We start from the raw sequence: 21906 nt of genomic DNA, 5'->3' as shown, positions 1-21906 counted from the left end.
ATGGGCCTTGGGCCATGCTTGTGATTTGTTTTCTTTGGACCCGTTTCCTTAGGTTTTTTGTAATATGTGTTATGGGCTTTTAGCCCTTTAATGAAAATTTCAATTGATGAAAAAAAAAAAAAAAGGTAATATTAGAATGTGACGTTACAAAACTTACATTTTTTTTTTTCCGTCAATATATTAGATAAATGGGTTTAAAAGCCCACATTAAAAACTTACATAAACCCAAAAACCTGGGCCAAAAACCTTAAACTTCTGGGCCTAAAGCCCAACAACCAGAAACCCTAACCTCCACGAGGCATCGCCGCCGTGCGGACACACGCTGCGGCATCGACGACGCCCTCGCTTCGGATCAACACCGGGACCCAACCGACGGTTCACCCGGATCGCCGGAGCTCACTTACTCCACACCATCACCACCGCCAACCGTCTTCGACAGAGGTGAGCCCAAATACGGAGAGTATCACTCGACGGATCGAGATCTCATCCGTCACCAATCGTCGCAATCACCTAGATGAAGACTTTTGCGGGAACCGTCACCGTTAACCTTGGACGAGCTTCGACCGTCCTCCGACGCCGTCACCACCAAACCACACCAAGCAACCTCGACAACACTAAAAGAAAAGAAACCGACTAAACCCTAAAAATTAAACTAGGGAACTAACCGACGGCGAGGCTAGGCATGAAACACCTTCACCCCCCGTAAACTAGACCGACGACAGCAGAGCTAGACGTAGCCTCCACCTCGCGGGGACTTGAACCGGCGTCGACGGAGCTGACGGAGCCTCCGCCTCCCGGAGATAAAACCAAAAGGCCGCAGAAAGCGCTTCACCGCCGCATCCTCACCACGACCGCGCCTTTACACCAGAACCAGATCCGCCATGGACGACCTTCTTCTAGAGCTCAGGCAAGGCGGAGGAGGGAGGGAACGTCAGGAAAGCGAAGATCGGAAACTTTTAGGTGGCTTTAGGGGCTCCGGTGACCGCACGCACGCTCACGCGCCGGGCGATCACCGGACCCGAAGGTCGATCTACTATTCTTCTCTCTCTTCTCTGTGTTTTATATATTCTCTTCAAGCTTTACATGTCTTTGACGTTACAAAACTTACATTACCAAGATTGAACCTTTGTCGTAAAGGCCATAAAATTTATTCACTTACCATTGAACTGCTGTAACACGTTAACATACTTATCATAAAACATATAAGTAATATTTTATATCTATCTGAAAACCAGAAAAAAACTGTTCAAAATTAATTCATTAATCTTAGATTTTTTTTGTTAATGCACCAGGGGGTCCATCCCATCTGTCCAATTTTGAACAACATGGTTTTTACCAGTCTCGGTTTGATTATGAGCCTTTCCTTTCTGTTAAAACGCGTTGGTTTTTTTTTTTAATTTTCGTGTATGTACAACATATTTTCCTCTGAGTTTGATAATCCAAGATATACAAAAGTGTAAACTCAAATTAACACAATTAAAAATAATATGAACTTCTTTAGAATACATTTTTCTTCTTTACTTCTACTTTTAATTCATCACAATTACATAGCTGTTTTATTTATATAGATAAACAATTCTTTTTTTTTCTTCTCCAAATTCAGAGGGAGGATGTTATTACATCATTAATTCATCATTTTAAGGTCTACCAAATCTCTGGTACTAATCCAGAGCAAAACAAAAACTGTTTCTCTTTCTCTCTCTCTCTGATCAAAGGTGTTAATAACATTGATTGAAGCAGAAAAACAAACCTTTTCGTTTGTCTTCAGTTTTAGCCTTTGGAGTTTCCCCACATTCATCAAGCTTGGTAGCCATCAAAGAGCTTGTTCCAGGTGAATCCGGTGGCAATAGTGAGTTCTTAGAAGCTAGAATCCTCTGTGGAATCGCGGACAAAGCTGGAGATCCAACTTTGGAGAGATAGTTAAGTAGTAACTGAATGATCTGAGTGAAGTTTGGCCGAGCATTCGGATCCTCATTCCAGCATGATGTTACAATGACTCCCAAATCCTCTGGTAAGCTCTCAGCGCTTGGCCTCACATTCTGTAAAAATACATATGTCAAAAACAAAAATAGTAACGTTATGCCAAGAGAAGCAAAAAAAAAAAGGAAGTGGGACACACTTTAAAGGCGGCTGCATATGCTGCTTGGAGATTGGACATTCCCTCAAAGGGAAGTTTATTGTGTAAAAGCTCCCAGAGAACGATTGCAAAGCTATATGCGTCCACTTTATTGTTGTAATGCTTCTTCTCTCCTAATCGAAGAGTTACCGTGCTGTACAACTGAAACATCCAGCAAGATTGTTCTCTTTAAAGTAACTGTAGATAAGAAATGAAAAAAATATGTCAAAATGATAAAAGAACCTCAGGTGCCATCCATCGGTATGTTCCAGTCTCAGCCGTCATCATCTCAGTCAGTGACTCTTCTCTTGCTAATCCAAAGTCTGCTAGTTTTACTGTTTTGTGGTCTGCAGTTAAAAGCAAATTCTCTGCAAGACAGTAGAAAAAGATCATTTTTTAACCACTCAACACCAAGATTAAATCTAATCATAACCAACCAGAATATTAAAAGCACTTGAAGCGTGTGTGGTGTCAGACAAAAAAGAAAGAAAGATTCTTTGTGATTGAGATCTGAGCATGTGGTTTCCATGAAACAAGGTGTTTTTGCTAATATTTTAAGTAGAGATCATTGAATGATAGAGACATATCTGTTTAAAGAAATGTTTTATTTTTTATTTTTTATAATTTACCAGGTTTGAGATCACGGTGAATGATCCCATGGGAATGCAAGCATTCCATGCCACGAGCAATATCAAGCGCAAAACCAATAGCCACAGGAGTCTCCAAACAAGCTGGTCTCAAGTTTACAAGGTATTTACGCAGTGTACCGCCTTGAAGAAGTTCTGTAACTATCACCATTACAGGCTCCTTGCAAGCACCAATGAACTGTTTTCACAAGACAAAAAAGACATAGGTAAAAAACCTTTTTAAGCCAATTACTGAAGCCAAATAATCACTTATAGAGATCTCAAGACAAAAACAGAACCTTAACCAAATTCTTGTGTTGAACTCTTGAGAGCATTTCTACTTCTCTTAGAAATCTTGAATCCCTCTTTGCAATTTCTTCTGGCGTTTCTCCTCTGTGAATTATCTTTATTGCAACTGTCTGATTCTTGTATCTATCTCAGATCCAAAGCACAGTAGAAATCCATTAACAAACTCAATTTCAGCCTTTTTCCACAAATGCAAATCAAGAACCAAACAAACATTCTCCAATTCAATCTTCTTACATATGGAAATCCACAGAGATGAGTTTACTAAACAAGCATTATAAAGAAGAAACACTGTGCTTCAGTTCCCAAAATTCAAAATCTCAATAATCTCTTCAGCTGAAGTAAAAAAAAAAACAAGAAGAAGAAGAAGATAAAGGAGCTTACTTTCCCTCATAGACTTTGGCATGAGCTCCTTCACCAATCTTTGGCCCAACAAAGAGAAGTTGAGGATCAATTTCCCATTTGGGTTCTAATCTGTATCCATTCAATGAATCCATAGCAAGCATTTACCCAAGCACCTGATTACTTCAAAGCAACCACATTTTTTCCTGTCTGAAAATACCAAAGACTTTCCTTTTTTTCTCACTCTCTCTCTCTTTCTTGATTTGTAGTTCTGAAGATTTAGAAGGGCTCACAAAGGCAAAGAAGAGAAGAGATAAGTAATGGCTAACATGGCCTTGATGAGGCAAAAGCAAGTATCTTCACATGTCCGTAAATTAAGCTTAACTCTTAGAGAGAGGAGAAGGCGACACCAGGCAAGCTCTCCCCCAACTAATAAAAGTTATTTATATAAATTATATATTAAAATACAGAGTAAATAATTCTTTTTTTTTCTCTTCAAAAACACAGTGGATAAGATAGAAGAATCTTTGACAAAACAAAGAGAGAAACAGAGGAAGAAATTAAACGCTTGATCTAACAAGAACCTAGAGGAATTCACTTGCCTCAAACTCTTTTGCGTTTGGAGGTTTCTTTAATTTATCCTTGATGGTGGTAATAGCAGAGCCTTCATCTTGATGTGGAGACTGTGAGGCAGGAGAGAGAATCCGAGTGACTTGTGTATGGACCAATCAGGGGATGGGATGATGGATCTAGAAATTTAATTAGACTGTAGCACATAAATATTTTAATTTCATTATAAGATAAATTTATTAGAAATAATATATAACGTAGAAATGAAAACTTTTTTTTTTTTGTCAACGAAATGAAAACTAAACTGAAGTAGTTTTACAGCCAAACAAAAAACCTAAAAACCTCTCTTCTTTTTTTTGCTAAACATCCTAAAAAAGCCTAAAAACCTAATGTGATAAAAGTAATGCATAATTTTATTAAGTTATTCTCTCATCCGTCATATTTTGAAATTATTATCACTATGTCTTTTGTTATTTTATCAGAATGTTTTTTTCCGTATGACAATTAGGGAGATTAGAAAAAAATGATTTAGATTTGGTAATTCCCTAGACACTATTTTAAAAGTGATTTTTTAAATTTTGCTTATGTGTCTTCTCTACAAACACAATATAAAAAAATATTATTTAATTTTACAAATTGTGCAATTTCTATATCAAAGATTACATTTATTTTAACCAAAATAAAAATAAGTCTAAACTCTAATACCATTCAGTCTAAACTCAGACCGGTATCTGTGGACTAAGAAGTGAGCAGAGAAAAAAGAAATGCCGGTTTGGCCATCGGTGTTTCTAGCATGAAGTCTGGTGAACGTGCGCTCGCTTGCATATTGGCTGGGAACTGGGATATGGGAAAGATGGGAACTTTTCTTTTCCAAATGTTCCTCCTATGGCGGACTTGTTATATGAGGTTGAAGTTGGATTTAACGAAACAAGGGAGGCAAGTTCTTCTCTTTAATATAGTGAGCAGTTTCTTCTCTCCTTACCCTGACAACTCCACATGTTTAAAGCTGACTTGAGAGTTGAGAGGATGGACTTGTACAGGGAAAGGCTCGCAGTGATATGACTGTGGAGGAAAGGATTGGTGCAGCAGACAGAAGGAAGAAGGAAGAAGGAAGATGGACGGGAACAATCTGTTTAAAGAGGATAAATTGGAGGAGGCTATGCAACAGTATGAAATGGTTATTGATCTTTTCTCTTTCTTTCTAACATTTACAGTCAAAATATTTGGTTTTCAATCATACTGTGGGAGTCTTGTTAAAACTCTTGTCTCCCCTTTCGGGTTTTGATCATGGTTTTTTTTTTGGTCTCAGGCCATTGCCTACATGGGGGACGATTTTATGTTTCAGCTGTATGGGAAGTACCATGATATGGCTTTGGCAGTCAAAAACCCATGCCACCTATATAAACATGGCAGCTTGCTTGATCAAGCTTAAACGATACGATGAGGCGATTGGTCACTGCAACATTGTAAGACTCATCATACCATTCATCGGAAGAATAAATCATTTTCTGAAAATCTAATCAAAGATGTAAAACTTTTCAGGTGTTGACGGAAGAAGAAAAAGTGATATAATACTAACAGATTTTTCTAAAGTAATGAACTCAATTTATATTAACGCTAAATTTATATTGTAAATTTTTTGTGTTCAGTTTAGAAGCCGTTTATTGGAGATGTCTATGTGCGTCGTTAAGAGTCTGATTATCCAACGTATTATTTCACTATTTTCTTTGTACATATTTTAGCTTTCTAGGATTATAGAGCGTTCTCGACATGGAAAATAAAATAACAAGAGAAAAGACATCAAAAAAGTATCACACGAACACAAAACTTTTCCTATCCCCATATTCCAAACCCTGTATAATAAAAATATATAACCCTTATACAAACTTTTTATTTTTTTAAAGAAAAATAAAAATCGTTATAAAAATATTTAAATATATACCAAAATTTAACTATTTATTATATATATAAAAATATCAATAACATATGATTTATATAATGATATTTAAAATTTAGTTTCATATGTAAAATATGCATTTTGATTTTATATTATAACTTTAAAATATACATTTTTAGATTGATTTTCCTATTTTAATTTAACCTTATTAAGATTTTCAAATGAAAGTACCTTATAATTCAATATATACACTATAAAATTTTATATTTATGGTTTACATTCAAACAAAAATATTAAAAATATGTATTTTGTACTTGATTTTTATTGTAAATAAAATATTTAAATTTAAATACAAAAGAAATTAAAATTTGAATTTTTATTGGTTAATAAAGAATAAGAAAGATCACTATCAAACTCAATATGAACCACTGCTAAAGATATGATCTAACGCCCGAGGTTAACTTTCAACCTTTTTGTTCTTTTTATCGCTTGTATCCTCTCTTTTTTTGTCAGCCGCTTTTATCCTATTCTATCTCATAAAAACAAATCAAATAAATTGTTATTTATGCTCATTTTTTTGTTTCTTTAAAATTATTATTTTAATTAATATTGTATTAAAATATAATTAACCCAAAAAGGTATCAGAAAATACAAATATTTACCTGAAAAACAAAAAAACCTAAAGAAGTGCAACTCAAAAAAAAAAACAGACCTAGAGCAAGATATGAAATCTAAGAAAAAAAAAGTCACAAATGAAGGAAAGAAAATAATAGAAGCATGAAGCCCCACTCCGACGAACATGATTGAATAGCAAATCCTGATGTCACCGTTACTTCATGGCGGACAATGTGTTCGGATCGAGGTTAGTCTTAAGATAGAGCCAACTTCGCAGAGCTAGAGCCACCGGCGGTTGTCACCCAAACCACTTAAATAGGGTTTTTAATGCGAACTGGGTCGATCCAACAAGCCTTGGTCAAACCTAAATAAAATGTCGACCTTTTGGTCGAATATTGACTTTTGAAGATCAACAAACCGCTGTGGACCATCACTGGTAGTAGGAGACTGGGATGCTAGCTGCTGCTAAAGACATCAACAATGGATAGCACTAATGTGCTCCGCATTTATTTTTATAGCGGCTACATGACACCACTGCCTCTTCCTGATTCCGAACAGGAAGTACATATTTTCTTCTAGCGGCTTGCACTTGCCGCTATCAAGTTTGGCACTTCTTGTCTACACCTGCCCACTATGTGTCTACAGCAGCTTATGGTTAGGACTCCTCGACCGTTGCTTCTGGCCTCTGTGAAACTTTGTCTTCACTCTGTCTCTCGAAATCACCTCTTTAACCTCATTTCATGTTCCAATTGCTCCAAATTCCATGAAAAATATTTTCAACAAATGCAAATACTATAAACCTAAACGTTCTCTAAATACATATAAATGAACAAAATGTGAATCAAAATGATGGTTAAAGCAATGTAAAATCACAAGACATCACCGGTAAAACTACTATACTATTAAAACATGAGACTTCTTTGACTTGTGATTTTACATTGCTTTAACCATCTAGCTTTGACATTTATATTGCTTTAACCATAGCTTTAACCAGTAAATAATTGGAAGATCTTAGTTCTTTCATATATTCCAACAGTGCACTAGCTTTTTTTAAGGAATATTTCCTTTTGATCTTAACCGTATATTTCCTGTATGTAAATATGACATTTTGTTTGTTTAGACGTTGGATCACTAAACGTTTATGTATGTTAAGACAATTTTAATATATACTACCTCTAACGAGTCAACTAAACGCCATAATGTTCTTTTGGTATTGTTATATATAGTTATACAACTATATGATAGTAGTAATATAATTATATAAAAAGTGAACACTCCCATGACATTTGCTATACTGTCCTCTATATACATAACTATAACTTAATATTCAACATCTATTCTATTAAAACTGAATTACAAATAAAAATTTACCATTGATTTGCTTTGACATTTACAAGCAATGTCATTCCCTTTTATGGTTATATAACTTTTTTTTAACGCTGATTTATTACGATGTTACAATTATGATATAGGAAAGATTATATAGACGATTCGACAACCGACAATACTACCTGCCTTATGAAGATCTACGCCTAACTGCATCACTTGAGACGTCCTATGAAGATCCACGTCTGGCCAAATTTACTTGCACCATGTTGAAAATTTCTTGCAAGCATTTCCTCTGTAGTCTGCATAATTGTTTAATAAACCGCTTTCTCCGGGACTTGAAACCTGGATTTCCTGTAATCTGCAATAAATTACATAGTCTGGGATTCGAACCCCAGACCTGGGTGTAAAAGCCTTTAAACCTTAACCAATAGGCTACGGTGCTTCCACCTGGTTATATAACTTAATCACCTAAAACTAACCGAACAAAAAAGATCTTCCAATTATTTACTGGTTCAGTTTTAGCATGTTATTCAATATGCTATTTATTGTGATTCTGTTAAGATATGTTGTGACCATATTTAGCTTTAATTTCCGATTTTGTTTGAAATCGATAATTTCTACTAATTTTAGATTTATAGTAATGTGTAGATTCTGATTTCTATAGGTTTTACATTTATAGTAATGTGTAGATTCTGGATAGGTTACACGCGGAATGTATTTTTCAAATATTTTTAGATTACTATTATTTACGTAGATCACATATTCTAAAGATATTAGATTTCAATGAAAAAAGTAGATTACATTTTTACTGTGTAGAATGTCAATTCTACTTTTTGTAGAGCAAACTATGAAATTATGATTTAAATATTTTTAAAACTGAAAAAATACCAATAAGTTGATATATGTATTTTATCAATAGTTACTATTTTTTTTATAAAATTGTTTGTAAAACTATTTATTTAATTTATGTTGGAAAATACTAAAAGGTATTAGAGGAAAAAATGGTACAAAAAATAAATTAGTCTAATAAGACATACTGCATAGTTATCATTTTTTGGCCCAAAAAACAATTTTCCCAATTTTATTCTTATTTTGTAACTGTTCACCAAAAATTTGTCTCATAACTTTTTGTTTTGAACTGAATTTTGTCTCATAACTTGACTAGCATTTAATGAACATTTGAAGAATTCCACATACACAGATATATAGATACTCGAAACTTACATTTGATTATATAATAAAAATAAAACCGAAAATCATTCGCAAAACGAATAAGTTGAAGTTATATACATGGATAATATGTATATAGTAAATACTCTTTAACATCGTACTAACCCCATCAGACTAACCACGAGGATCTGCCTCACTAATCAGAACCCTGACCAAGCACATAGCCACGTCCGTCGTTATCATCTTTCCCTGCTTCGCCAGAACACGGCGGCGTGTACCCGAGAAGGCCAGCAAGACGATCACTGTTATCCACGCGACCATGGTGGCTCGTGCAGCAGTGACAAGTATCAGAAGCGACAAAGCTGCGGCTAGAACGAATCCTACAAATAGAAATAGTTGGTACGAGGGTGGATTTGTGGCTGATGTTGCGGTGGAGAGAGTGTAGAATGAAGAAACGAGGAGAAGACATGAGAGAGTAACGGTGGTTGTTGTTGCTCTACTTTTGCGGAGATCCATAGTGAACGTGTTATCAAAAGTGGGCGTCTTATTTTTGTTGTAAACAACGCTCAATGGAACTTGAAAGAACAGAAATTAATTGATTGGTAATTCATTGGAAAGCATGTGAGGGCACATGGGAGAGGTTGAGTTTTATGGGTTGTTTAGAAAATAATTCATGAAGTAGGAGACACATAAAGGCATTGGGTGTCTATTTTGTTTTCTGTTTTTTTTTTCCAATAAAAATATGATATTTAAATACTATGGGCAAGAACATTGAACAGACAGACGCATGGGAAAGGTGGAACAAAGGAATCCTCATTTATTTGGAAAAATTCAGGAGCAGTGTATGTTCGGCTTCTCTGATCGATGAAGATTATCTAATATGGGTAGTAAATATTTTCATTTTTTGTCAGAAGGGCACTAAAGTTTTCATATTTTTGTTTTAATAACAGTGTACTGTGTAGCATGCCGTGGACGAAGTGAAATAATTTGTTAAAATATTTATTTATGTTGTAATAAGAGATTTATCTTATAGCTTTTCAAGGGATCGATATTCATATATCCGTTCAGATTCAGTTGATCTATTTAGATTTTCGATTTTTATAGTTAGAAATTTAAATATGATTCGGATATTTACAAATTTTGGTTTATTTTGGTTTGAATTTGGTTCGAAACATTGCATGTTCGGGTTCGAGTTCGGGTATCCATTTTAATTATGTAATAAATTTTCAACAAAAATCCAAATTTATTTAATCATGAAAATCAAAAAATAAAAATAATATAAAACATGAGAATTTTAATAATGAAAAAAATGAATAATGGAAGACTAAATACTTAAATTTACATAAAAAATAGTTCAGTTTAAATGTTTAGATGGAGAAAAATATATATTTTCAGTATTTTGAACATGTTTTGTTAGTTTAGATATTTTATATTATTAAATATCTAATATATATAAAATTTAAAATAATTAAAATATTTAAGTATAAAATTATATTTTAGATATTTTTGGTATCTAAAATATTTCAGTTTGGATCGGATTTAGGTTTGATTATCCATATATTAAATTTTTAGATCCATTCGAGTACTTAACCATTTTTAGTTTGTGTTTAGTATTACTTTCAAATCAAGTTCCGATCGATTTTTCGGATCCAAATATTTTATCTATACTTACTTTATTCTACTAATATAAAGAAAAATAAATAAATTTAAAACAAATATGCTGAGTTTATTTTGCATACATAATTATTGGACCATTCTTTAATAATACCAATAAAAATGGTTGGGCGTCAATATTATTGGATATGTTCCAAAATTGACATAGTCTATAACCAATAACATGTACTTTCGTATAAAAAATATTCATGGTAGATAAAATTCAAACACGATACAATCAAATGAAATGAATTAGAATTGCATCGAAAATATTCATGTGTGATTTTTTAAGTTGAACCATCCATTAAAAGTTATTTAATATTTTTTTTTCATATCTTTGTAATCTTTCATTCATGAATTATAAGATTCTCCGTATATTTAAGATATATTAAAGGTTAAATATATCTTTTACTAGGAAGAGAGGGGATGAGGGCCAAGAATGTTTGTATTGTATTCATTGTCATTTTGTAATGCATAATAGTTTATCAATGTTGTGACATGTTTATCAATGTCATGTTTTAGAAATCTATATTATTAAATCTGAATTATCTTTTGAAAAAAATCCTTTACTTCATCTTATAAATTACAGTTTTTACCACTGCATTTATATCATTTTTAATAATATAAATCTAAACATACTCGTTGATTGAATACTATATATACCAATATGCTTATAATTTTGTTTATTTTAGAAAATGAAATATGACCTTATACTTATTCTGGTATTGCAAGAATATCTACAATTTTAATCTATTTTTTACGACCCATCTATATTGCTCATCCGTTTAGTAATTAATGATCCATCTGCAATTCATATAAAACATGTCTAATCCAAAAAGTATATCTCTCTTAATTAATCACAAATTCTTCATTTTGCTAGAATATTCTCTAACCAAACTTACAATTATTCTCTAATCGGATTATTTTCTAACCAATTTTTATAATAACCGTCAATTTATCATAAATATTATATATTACAAATTGAACAAACACCCGTACTAACTTATGTGTTTGCAATAAATACATGTTTTTGTTGTAAAAAGATTCATATATTTATTCTATAAAAATAACATCCGTGCGGATTCACGGTCAAGCTCTAGTTGTTTAGTAAAACTAATGAATCAGCCTAAAATTATGGAGAACCTGACAAATAAGCAAACTAACGTCTCAAATAATATTATAGATTTTATTTCCTGTGTTTTTATATGTATTTTAAATTTTGAAGAGTTCAAGATGGAATAATTACTTGTTATGAATAACTCTACATTTTTGTACTATTTATTTTACTTCATCATTGATATTAATAGTATAATTTCTTATAAACTTGAGCATCTAATATATATCATTTTATATGAATAATCCAAAAATCCATTAAATATATTTTACGAATGATATCAATATTAGTAATCAGAATTTCAAATCTATACATAATAATTTATGAAATAAATTAATCTAAAATTTTGTTATGTAGATCAATTGAAAGATACTTTTGAAGAATATGAACAAAATCTCCATAAATAAATAGTTATTGATTATCTATTTGTTGATACTTTATAAATAATAGTTGTTCTCATCTTTAAATTATTGATTTATAGCAATTTTACTTTCTGCTTATTCTTAAGCCCAAAACTCACTAATAGCTTTTTAAGCTTTTGTCCTCTAAATAGCTATCTAAAGTTATAGTGACCAAAAAAGGTTTCATTAAAGTTGTAAGTGGCAATCTATTTTGTTTATAATTTGAAGTAATTATTTATTAAATATTTATAAATAAATAAATTTTCAAAAAAACAAAAGAACTTTTTCTCAAAAAAAATTCAATCTTCTTTTGGGAAAATTTTCTTTTAGAATAAAAATCTTTAAAATAAATTACAAAGACTTTTCTAAATGTGTATGATATCTTCTTAACTTTGTAAAATTACTTTCCCAATTCCTGAATGCTTTCATAAATGTGTAAATAAACTTCTTAAATATAACTCAGACGAATATCTAGAAAGTTTTTCTTAAATGTAGCTGACATCTTTTTGAATTTGATTTATATACATATTTAAGAAAATATACTCAATATATAACATATTTTAAAATTTATGAATGTTCTTTAAAATATGTATAATATTTTTATAAAAAATTGAGATATAATATTCAGAAAGGTCTTTCAAGAATATTTTAGCAAGATTTTGAACATATTTAAGAATATCTTACTAAATATACATATAAATCAAATTTAGTGAAATATTCGTAATATATTTTGATGAATGTCTTCTTAAATACACATTTAAGAATGTATTTTTAAATACACATATGAAAGTTTTCCTAAATTTTATGAAAATATTATATATATATATTTATCAATATCTTACTAAATTTTAGAAAGATATTATACTTATTTAGGAAAGTTTTCATAAACCCAAATTCATGATATATATATATATACATTCAAAAGAGTTTTCTTAATTTTTTTTTGAGAAAAAAGAGAGTTTGAAAAAAGAATCGCAAAAAAGTTTTATGGAAAAAAGTTTTCCAACAAAACAAACCGAAAAAAAAATGTCGAAAAGAAAATTTTCAATCCTTAAACAGATATATATATATATATATACATCTTTTTATCTTTTTAATGAAACTTATTTTGGTGATTTTAGCCATTTATATTAAATGCTAGCTTCCAAAACAAAAACATGTTTTTTCCTTTTTTTGCTATTCGAGACCATTTTCTCTTTTTTTAACACATCTACTGTAAGATCATATTCATATTGACGTCTAAGAAAATAGCACGTGTCACACAAGTCACAACGCATGGAACACATCCCACAACTCTAGTCTCTAGCTTGTAAATAATACTACAGGGTCATACTTTTAACTTTTTTCACCACTTTTTGTGAGAAAGAAATCTACCAAACAAGATTGTGCAAATATATAGAACATTTAAAATATATATATTGCATCCTACTCACCCTCCCGTCACATTATTCTTTTCGTTTTCGGTCAGATTTGCTCACAATTGTAAAGGGTCCAAATTGATAAGTATTAAGAATAGTCCAAGTCTTGGAGCCAATTGTTGTTTCCACGACTACTTTCCCCCAAACTGTATCCTTTCTATGCACCAATCTTCTTTTTTCCTCTTTATAAAAACTCTACAAACTTTGGTAAGTTGTTCAATAAATCAATTCAAATATTCCTTCATAAGAAACAATATGATACGATGTCACGAAACTCAAGAAGATGGAGATTGGTCTCATGAAGATCATCAAATATCTATTTCGCAGGCACTTCATCAATGTATCGCTACTCTTGTTGGTCACACATCCTCTTACATTTCATCTCTAACCCTTGCAGGAAAGAGACTTTACACAGGCTCCAGCGACGGACTTGTAAGATTGTGGGATGCAACCTCGTTGGAAACATTAGCCGAAGCGTCAAGCAACGGCGATGTAATAACAGGAGAAAGAGGAGACGGAGGAGCAGTGAAGTCTTTGGTAATCTTGGCTGATAAACTCTTCACAGCACACCAAGATCATAAGATACGTGTCTGGAAGATAAACGACGTCGTTGAAGAAGCAGAAGCGAGTAATAAAAAGTACATGCATATAGCAACGATGCCAACGATGAGTGACCGTTTGGCAAAGTGTTTGATGCCTAACAACCAAGTCCAAATAAGGAGGCACAAGAAAGCTTCTTGGGTTCACCATGTAGACGCGGTTTCGGGTTTAGCGTTATCAAGAGATGGAGCACTACTCTATTCTGTCTCATGGGACCGGACGCTCAAGATCTGGCGAACCACCGATTTTAAATGCCTAGAGTCCATTACAAACGCCCACGACGATGCAATCAATGCTGTTGAGCTGTCCGAGAATGGAGATATATACACAGGGTCTTCTGACCGGAAAATTAAAGTGTGGAGGAAGAAGAACCTCGATGAGGAGAAAAAGAAAAAGAAGAAACATTATTTGGTTGCAACATTGTCAGAGCAAGATTCGGGTATTAACGCGTTGGCGTTAAGCAGTTACAATCTGTTGTATTCGGGTGGATCTGACGGATCTATATTGGTGTGGGAAAGAGACCACGAAGGTGGAGACATTGGTGTTGCTGGAGGGCTAAGAGGTCACACAGAGTCTGTTCTTTGCCTTGCGGTTGTTTCAGACATAGTCTGTAGTGGCTCTGCAGATAAGACAGTGAGGCTGTGGAAATCTTCTTTGGCGGATTATTCGTGCTTAGCTGTGTTGGAGGGGCATAGAGGACCAGTTAAATGCTTAACCGGAGCCATTCGTGATTCCGGTACACAATCAGAGGCTTCTTATCACATTTACAGTGGAGGACTTGACTCTCAAGTTAAGGTTTGGGAGATTTTGGTACCAACCTTATAATTTAAATAAATTAAGTTGGATGGGATACAAAATATGTGGCTTTTGTTAGTAATTTGTTTCCTCTGTTAATATTTGTTGATCCGTTTTCTTGATGAGTTTTTGTTTTGGGATAATAAATGAATGAGTGTGGAATGTGTGAGATGAGTATGTTACTTGAATAAAAGAAGAGAGCTTCTATTCTATCACATAAACTCGAGTTGACTGCGAGTCCCCTGTTTCCAGTACATGTTTAAAAAATCTAATTCTTAGCAATTTGGTCTCACCAGAATCTAATCAAACCAAGTAGGTATAAAATCTTTGTTAAAGAAGTCTATTATATTAGTGCAATAGCATATATAATATCCAAAAGGGGACAAGTAGATTGCCTATTCGGTATTGTTTATAGCGTGACTAATTACGGGAAAAGACATAACTTCATGGTATTCGCTTTAAACATCTGTTTTTTTGTTTGCTCCAGTTTTATCATGTACACAATATTGTAAGTAGATTTAAAACGAAGATAGATTTTGCTCTATATATCTTTAGATAGAAAGGTAAATATTTCATGAATAATTTTATTTTTGTGCAGAGAAATAAAAGGAAAGTAAAAGCTTAATTTAGAATACCAAAATCAAAAGATTATTAGATTAATATTCCATCCGTTTCATTTTAATTTTTTAAAATTTATTTTTCATTTAAATGTCCTTTTATGTTTTTAATACATTTATTTGATAGTTTTTCCAATTTTACCTTTTTTCTTTTAATTTATTAATTAACATAATCAAATAATACTGTGTATTAATTAAGGGTATAACATAAATGATTGTTTTAATCTGTGTAAGAGGAAACTTGCACAAGCAACTCCAAAAATTGTTCAACAGTACAAATTACAAAACAAAACATCATAAGTTCATAACCCATTCGGATAACCAAAATTGTTTACATCTCTATTTAAATATATTTACATTAACTGCTTTTTCTTTGAACGGTTTACATTAACTGCTCATACAAACTACAACATCATAAAACCATTCAAAACAAAATTGTTTACATCTCTATTTGAATATATTTTTGTGTAATCGATAAATGTAGTGTGGATTTGTCAGCAAGGAATGCCCATTGTCGATATTTTGTGCTCTTTTATGAGCACTTGCGTTCTTTATGATAATGTATTGGTTTAATCAATAAATAAAGTTCGTTATGTAACAAAATTGGATTTTATGTCGGATACCTAACTTCAATACCCAAGCCTATCCACTAAAAAGCCAAAAAAAAGTTTACTGGACAACAGAGTATATAATTACGAGCAGGGAAACGAATACAAAGAAGCAACAAAAAAAGCACATGTCTACATAGTGGGGATCTGATGTCATACAATATGTATCCTATTCTCATTTGGTTTCAACATTGTGGGTTCTTTTAATATTCTCCACATTTTGACGTGATTAAATAAAACTAGACACGGATAAGTTAGGTATCCAAGTCATATTGCCAAATGACATTTTCAACATTATTGTTTCTCTTATTATAATAGGTAATATACCTTTTTACTTCCAGTTGCATACACATTAACAAGCAGAGCAGTCACAAAGAGATGAGAGATTGTGAATAATTTGCTGGCTTTTGATTTGGACTTAGCACTAACATGTTCCAACCCCTCAAATTCAAAACAAACATATATAACAGTTCTATAGGCTAACAAATTCGGTAGTTAAGAAATGTTATGTTATATCATGGTCCCATGAGCATATGACAAACTAGTTTTTCTACTAATGCTTGGTCACCGTTGTTGTAACAGGGAATTTGGACTGAACTCTCGAACAAATAGCATCATTTTATATGGAAATAATGTAAAAGAATCAGTACTTTTATTTCAAGAAAAGAATATGCTTTTTCAGTCAGAGGCCATGTCTACATAACTGAAACTCCAAAGGAAGTTTTATAAATATTGCTTTTCAGATTGTTTTACAAATCAAGGTTAAAAAAAAGTGATGAGACATCTTTACAAAGGTAATTTAGAAGGAGTACCTGCTTCACGTGGATACTTTTGTGGGGTGGAATGATCTTTACGACAGATAACAGTTGTTCGTTGTCCATATGGGCTATGTGAATCCACTACATATTGTCACACAAAAAAAAACCATTCTAAACAAGCAGATATACAAAAACAAAATTTCTTTAATCTTTAAAAGATATAATATATCCAAATTCTGTTGAAAGTTCTCTTGGTAATACCAAAATCTTATCAAAATGCAAAGTTCCTGTCTCAAGAAACACTTTGTTTCTACTAATTCATCACAAATCATATCATCCCGACATAAATTTCTATTTAAACCTAAATCATTAGGCTAACATTAAGAGTACAAGTTCGATTTTTTTTTTACCATATGGTACAAAACTTTCTTCCCAATAAGATGTATCAGCGTTGGCAAGATAACAAGATTTTCTCTTGTGTAGGTATCATTTTTGCATTTTCACTAAAGTTTAAAACTGTATTTAGTCTTTGATATATTGTAATGAGAGATGTTTAGGTGTATTCGTATAAACTTGCGACTTGTGAGCATATAGAGGCCAAAAGAAAACACACCTGGACTAATTTGTAATATGGAACCACCCAACATGCGAATCGCATTTTCCGCATTTTCAACTTCCTCCTGTTTATAAATTATTCCATGAAGCATTTAGGTTATAAGGAAATCAATCTACAAAGGAAAACACTTAATGAGAAGTCTTACTTTAGGGTCATGACCCTTAGCAGCCACAAACAATCCACCAATCCGAACCAGAGGAAGACAATATTCAGCTGAAAATTTATGACAAACAACTCAAAACCATTTTGACCAATTAATAAACAGCTACGTTTCTACTTGAAAAGTTGTGACAAACGTACCTAAGACTCTCATCTCCGCGACAGCTCTTGCAATAGCCACATCAAACTTCTCTCTGTACATAACATCGTGGCCACAACTCTGTTCTACAACAAAAGTTGGTCAATATAATTCATAATCCACCTTACTAGCTATTGTGTCACAAAAGCGTAATACAAATAATACAACGTGACAATAATGCTTATTGCAGAAACTCATCATAAACATAAAAGAGAGATAAAACTATACCTCTGCTCTGCCCCTTATGACTTTAACATTTGTTAGCCCTGTGACAGTAACGACGTGCTCCAAGAAAACACAACGCTTATTTAGAGACTCCAGTAGAGTAACTCTCCACTCTGAATACAAAGAAGTTGGTTTTTTCAATTAATCTAGAAATACAACATAATCCATGTTTGAGCTTAAAGAGCACCTGGACAAGCAATTGCTAGAACCAACCCAGGAAGGCCTGCACCACTTCCAACATCAATTAAACTGATTTGTTCATTGGACTGCAAGTTGTAACATGTCCTTATAGGAGGCAATATCGCAAGAGAATCTTCAATATGCCTCTCCATGACTTCATCAGCTTCTTTAGTTGCCGTAAGATTCATTTTCTGCACATTTCACCAATTCAAGCCCACAAACAAAACTTTAATCCCAATTGAAATAGAGACAAAACCCAACTAGTTAATTCCAGCAAAATGGTAGCTTCGTTTTGTATTAGAGAGAGAGAGAGTGAAAGCGAAAGACCTGGTTCCATTGGAGAAGGGTATCGACGTAGAGATGGATTTGGTTTTGCTGGGTGGAACTGAGGCTTTTGAAACATGATGTTGTCGTGCTTACGGCGACATCGGTATGGGTGTCGGAGTGAAATCTAGTGCGACGAAATGTGTGCGATTTTGCGCATTGAAAGTGTTTGGTAAAATGTCTCAGAGAAAGGACATGTGAGACGCATCGGCTCGTTATTACACTCTTCCAAGGATAGAAATGCATTTTATTTTTTTGGTGTTTTCCGACAAACTTGCGGGATGGATCACTTATGTATCAATTTGAAACCCAACTAGGAGATTTGACTGGAAAATTCATTCAAAAGGTCATTCTTTTCTTTTTTTCATGAAAATAAGCCCAAAACACGCACACAAATGGGAAATCAATCCATTATTCATGAGTTACAATTTATAGAGCTAGGACCTAAGGTACTCATGGTGAAAATAGGTGATCAAAAGTACATAACCTACGAGTGGTTTTTTCATAAGGCTTTAATCCTATGTTTTATATTATAGCATTCAATTATTTTGGATTTTAAGCACTAGTAACACTTGTTGTACAAAGTGTTTTTGAGTAATATAACATAATATTTAAAAAATGCAGAGTGTATCTTTGAATACAAAGAAGTCTCTTCAAATACAACAAGAAATTTTTCTACAACCGGTTTAGATTTCTCTTTTCTTTTGTAACGTCTATAGCATGAAACTGAATTTAATGGTCAACATGTAATGCTGGAGTTATCCCACAAGCAACATAGAAACGAAAATAGAAAAAATGTTAAGACCAAAAAAAAGAAAAAATGCGATGATCAAAAATATTCAACTCATAAACCATCTTATAGATCTATTCAATTTGTTAACATTTTAGAATTATAAATATTTTTCTTCAGTCTTAAATACGTATGTTTTAAAGAGTTACACATATTAATAAAACATTAAAATTGGACTATAAATATATATATATTAAAAATATCATTTTAAAATTATAAAATTTAATAATTTTTTAATTGAAATGTACACTTTATTACTATTAAATGATAAAAGCTACCGAAAAAATTTGGAAATAACTTATATATTTCCGAAACAGAAGGAGTGATAAATGATCAGCTCAAAGCACGCTTGATGCTTTCGTTCTTTGATTGTAACGCTTTCTCAGACGAAATTTGTTATTTTATCATGCAACTTAGAGTCTTCGGTCAAATAAATGAATGATTGCTTCCAAATTTATCACTTTAATTTCACACATTACAAGGGACCAGCTTTTGTCACTAGCATTCCTATTTCCAAACTGGATCCTCATGTTTCAAAACTTCTTTTGAATCATGTTCCCCAAAGTTTTAGACATTCTTCAGCTTGCACCTCCTTCCGCTATGCTTTTAAGAGAAGGCTGCCATGATCTTGAGATTCTTAGTGGTCTTTCTTTCTCTTGCTTCTTCATCTGCAGCCATAGACAGCTTTCATCTAAGTCAAAGCCAATTCTCACCAAGAAGTCATCCACCAAACTATAATTAAAAATATCAATCTTAAAAAGTCATATATTACCTGATCTTCATTGTCAAGCTTGTTAGAGCTAAATGCTTTCACCATCTCTACCTTATCTTCCGACATCTTACCTTCTTTCTTCGACTTGGAACATTTCTTCGCCATTAAGCCTTTCATAACCTCTGAAATTCACCCAACAAGTTTCAAAATTCTAGATTAGACCCCATCCAGAAAAGCATCCTACATATGTTGGACAGGCTACCAATGCATTCACACATGACTCTTAACTCAGTAATTATATTACAACAGACTTCTTTTTTTGCTTAAAAATTACAACAGACTTGAGAGGAATAAAGTTTGATCTAAAGTCTGGAAAGGACCAATAAATAGTTTCAGAGGTTACAGGAGACTAAAAGAGAGTAACATATATATACAAAACCCCTAGTCTTTTTATTTTTGAGTTAAGACTTGAGCAAAGTTCTACTACAACTATGAGATAGAGTTGAATATGAAATCGAATACAACAAGATATAGTTTGGAGTGTACCTTTGGTGGTGATGAGTCTGTAGACGTGGCCAAGAACAAGCGTCTCTGTGGGACGGAGGAGTTTAATCCTGGTGAGCCGAAGAGGTCCTCCATGACCGGGAGAGGCAGAGAGAGCGGTGGTGGAGATGAGAAGAGCAACACAATGGCCAGGATTCATCTTCATCACATAGCTAGCAGAAACTGGACATCTTAGCATTTCTTCTTTACCATTTGGGTGTTGTATCACGATTCTGGCAGTGTCCACCGCTTGACAGTTTCCCATTTTCTTTAAACTATAGAGAAGGAAAAAAGCTTTTAATTTAAAGTTAGAGCAAATCGAGTTTGAGAAATGGAAAGTGAAGAGATAACTAAAGCAAAGACACGAGAAGATTGTGAAAAAGAACAGTCTTTATAACAGTTAGAATCTGTCACGAGAGAGAATGAGTGCTGTCCTTGGCGGTGGAGTCCAAATAATTACTGTCACCGCAGGCCAAATGAGTATTCCGGTTTACGACGACCATCACGCCCAACAAAAATAAATAACTGTTTCCTTTGTTTCACCTTTTTTTTTTTGGGGAATTGTTTTATTTTTAAGTTATGATTTCAGAATTTTTACTACATGGACAATTTATATATTGTATTTGTTTATAATCCAACCAATTACTATGCTTGTGTATATTAATACATCTATTTTTTAAAAATATATTTTATGGCAATAATATCTTATTTTTAATAGAAGAGATATGACTTTCTATTTTCTTTATATGCCAAATAAATACAAAAATTAAAAAATTAAAAACATAAAAAATAAGGCCTTATAATTGAAGTAATATTAAAGATAAAAAATAATTTCATTCACAAACTGTATAATTTAATTAGTTAATCATAATTTTATATATAAAAAAATTCCAAACGCAAAGAAGAAAATTTTGATCTATCAAACATCACATCTTCGCCAAATAAATTGTGAACAAAACATTAACTTGAAGAAGACTATGAAGGTTTAGTCGAACCACGAAATAGTTTGTTCAACCCGAGTTAGAAAGTTTTTTCAATTTGAGTTTTATTTTTAGTGTTCGAATAATTTGTTTTTTAATAAAACCGGCAAACTTTGGAGTTTATTTAGTTTCAAGTTTATGGTCTTTTGGATTTAAATTTTTATTAATAAATATTTTTATGATTTTGCAGCGCTGTTATAATGAAAACAAAAATATAGAAGTTGTTTAGATAGTTGGCCAATCTTTAATAAACAGCATTGTTGTTGAAAAACGTGCATATATATGTTGTGACTGTAAGATGAT

General features: G+C 32.6%; 5 protein-coding genes across 6 annotated transcripts; 1 reads left to right on the top strand and 4 right to left on the bottom strand.

The window, feature by feature from the left end:
* Positions 1-1479: 1479 nt before the first annotated feature.
* On the bottom strand, positions 1480-4122 carry LOC103858436 (serine/threonine-protein kinase STY13). 2 transcript variants are annotated; one of them, XM_033289060.1, is made up of 7 exons: positions 3993-4122; positions 3433-3661; positions 3042-3174; positions 2746-2941; positions 2360-2484; positions 2120-2278; positions 1719-2039 (listed from the first exon to the last, which is right to left on the bottom strand). In XM_033289060.1, exons 2-7 carry the CDS (start codon positions 3552-3554, stop codon positions 1719-1721), a joined length of 1056 nt encoding a protein of 351 aa, XP_033144951.1. In that variant the 5' UTR covers positions 3555-3661; positions 3993-4122. The 2 variants fall into 2 exon arrangements, with proteins under 2 accessions (XP_018513483.1, XP_033144951.1); XM_018657967.2 differs by lacking the exon at positions 3993-4122 and having other exon boundaries at positions 1480-2039; positions 3433-3986.
* Positions 4123-4421: 299 nt separating this feature from the next.
* Positions 4422-9547, bottom strand: LOC103858435. The gene has a single exon (XM_033289062.1). It carries the CDS (start codon positions 9485-9487, stop codon positions 9146-9148), a length of 342 nt encoding a protein of 113 aa, XP_033144953.1. The 5' UTR covers positions 9488-9547; the 3' UTR covers positions 4422-9145.
* A 4108-nt stretch (positions 9548-13655) lies between these two features.
* Positions 13656-15161, top strand: LOC103858434 (protein JINGUBANG). The gene has a single exon (XM_009135796.3). It carries the CDS (start codon positions 13717-13719, stop codon positions 14980-14982), a length of 1266 nt encoding a protein of 421 aa, XP_009134044.2. The 5' UTR covers positions 13656-13716; the 3' UTR covers positions 14983-15161.
* A 1649-nt stretch (positions 15162-16810) lies between these two features.
* On the bottom strand, positions 16811-19067 carry LOC103858433 (ribosomal RNA small subunit methyltransferase G). The gene is made up of 7 exons (XM_009135794.3): positions 18582-19067; positions 18262-18445; positions 18078-18187; positions 17852-17930; positions 17697-17764; positions 17549-17615; positions 16811-17076 (listed from the first exon to the last, which is right to left on the bottom strand). The coding sequence occupies exons 1-7, from the start codon at positions 18822-18824 to the stop codon at positions 16964-16966; spliced, it is 864 nt and encodes a 287-aa protein (XP_009134042.1). The 5' UTR covers positions 18825-19067; the 3' UTR covers positions 16811-16963.
* A 679-nt stretch (positions 19068-19746) lies between these two features.
* On the bottom strand, positions 19747-21128 carry LOC103858432. The gene is made up of 3 exons (XM_009135793.3): positions 20627-21128; positions 20141-20262; positions 19747-20036 (listed from the first exon to the last, which is right to left on the bottom strand). Exons 1-3 carry the CDS (start codon positions 20886-20888, stop codon positions 19947-19949), a joined length of 474 nt encoding a protein of 157 aa, XP_009134041.1. The 5' UTR covers positions 20889-21128; the 3' UTR covers positions 19747-19946.
* Between the last annotated feature and the right edge of the window lie 778 nt (positions 21129-21906).

Source organism: Brassica rapa, chromosome A03 (genome assembly GCF_000309985.2).
Source record: "Brassica rapa cultivar Chiifu-401-42 chromosome A03, CAAS_Brap_v3.01, whole genome shotgun sequence".
Lineage (NCBI taxonomy): Eukaryota > Viridiplantae > Streptophyta > Magnoliopsida > Brassicales > Brassicaceae > Brassica > Brassica rapa.
This window is presented reverse-complemented; position numbering and strand designations above follow the sequence as displayed.

Bases quoted from the DNA above. Each gene is read 5' to 3' on its own strand.
- LOC103858434 (XM_009135796.3), top strand. From the start codon at position 13,717: ATGCACCAATCTTCTTTTTTCCTCTTTATAAAAACTCTACAAACTTTG.
- LOC103858432 (XM_009135793.3), bottom strand. From the start codon at position 20,888: ATGGGAAACTGTCAAGCGGTGGACACTGCCAGAATCGTGATACAACAC. The intron at 20,263-20,626 runs GTACACTCCAAA...GGTGAATTTCAG, and splicing joins CAGACTCATCACCACCAAAG to AGGTTATGAAAGGCTTAATG. The intron at 20,037-20,140 runs GTAATATATGAC...CTATGGCTGCAG, and splicing joins AGCTTGACAATGAAGATCAG to ATGAAGAAGCAAGAGAAAGA.
- LOC103858433 (XM_009135794.3), bottom strand. From the start codon at position 18,824: ATGCATTTCTATCCTTGGAAGAGTGTAATAACGAGCCGATGCGTCTCA. The intron at 18,188-18,261 runs GTGCTCTTTAAG...CTTTGTATTCAG, and splicing joins TCTAGCAATTGCTTGTCCAG to AGTGGAGAGTTACTCTACTG. The intron at 17,616-17,696 runs GTAAGACTTCTC...ATTTATAAACAG, and splicing joins CTAAGGGTCATGACCCTAAA to GAGGAAGTTGAAAATGCGGA.
- LOC103858436 (XM_033289060.1), bottom strand. From the start codon at position 3,554: ATGCTTGCTATGGATTCATTGAATGGATACAGATTAGAACCCAAATGG. The intron at 3,175-3,432 runs GTAAGCTCCTTT...GATCTGAGATAG, and splicing joins GCCAAAGTCTATGAGGGAAA to ATACAAGAATCAGACAGTTG. The intron at 2,485-2,745 runs GTAAATTATAAA...ACTGTCTTGCAG, and splicing joins TCACCGTGATCTCAAACCTG to AGAATTTGCTTTTAACTGCA.
- LOC103858435 (XM_033289062.1), bottom strand. From the start codon at position 9,487: ATGGATCTCCGCAAAAGTAGAGCAACAACAACCACCGTTACTCTCTCA.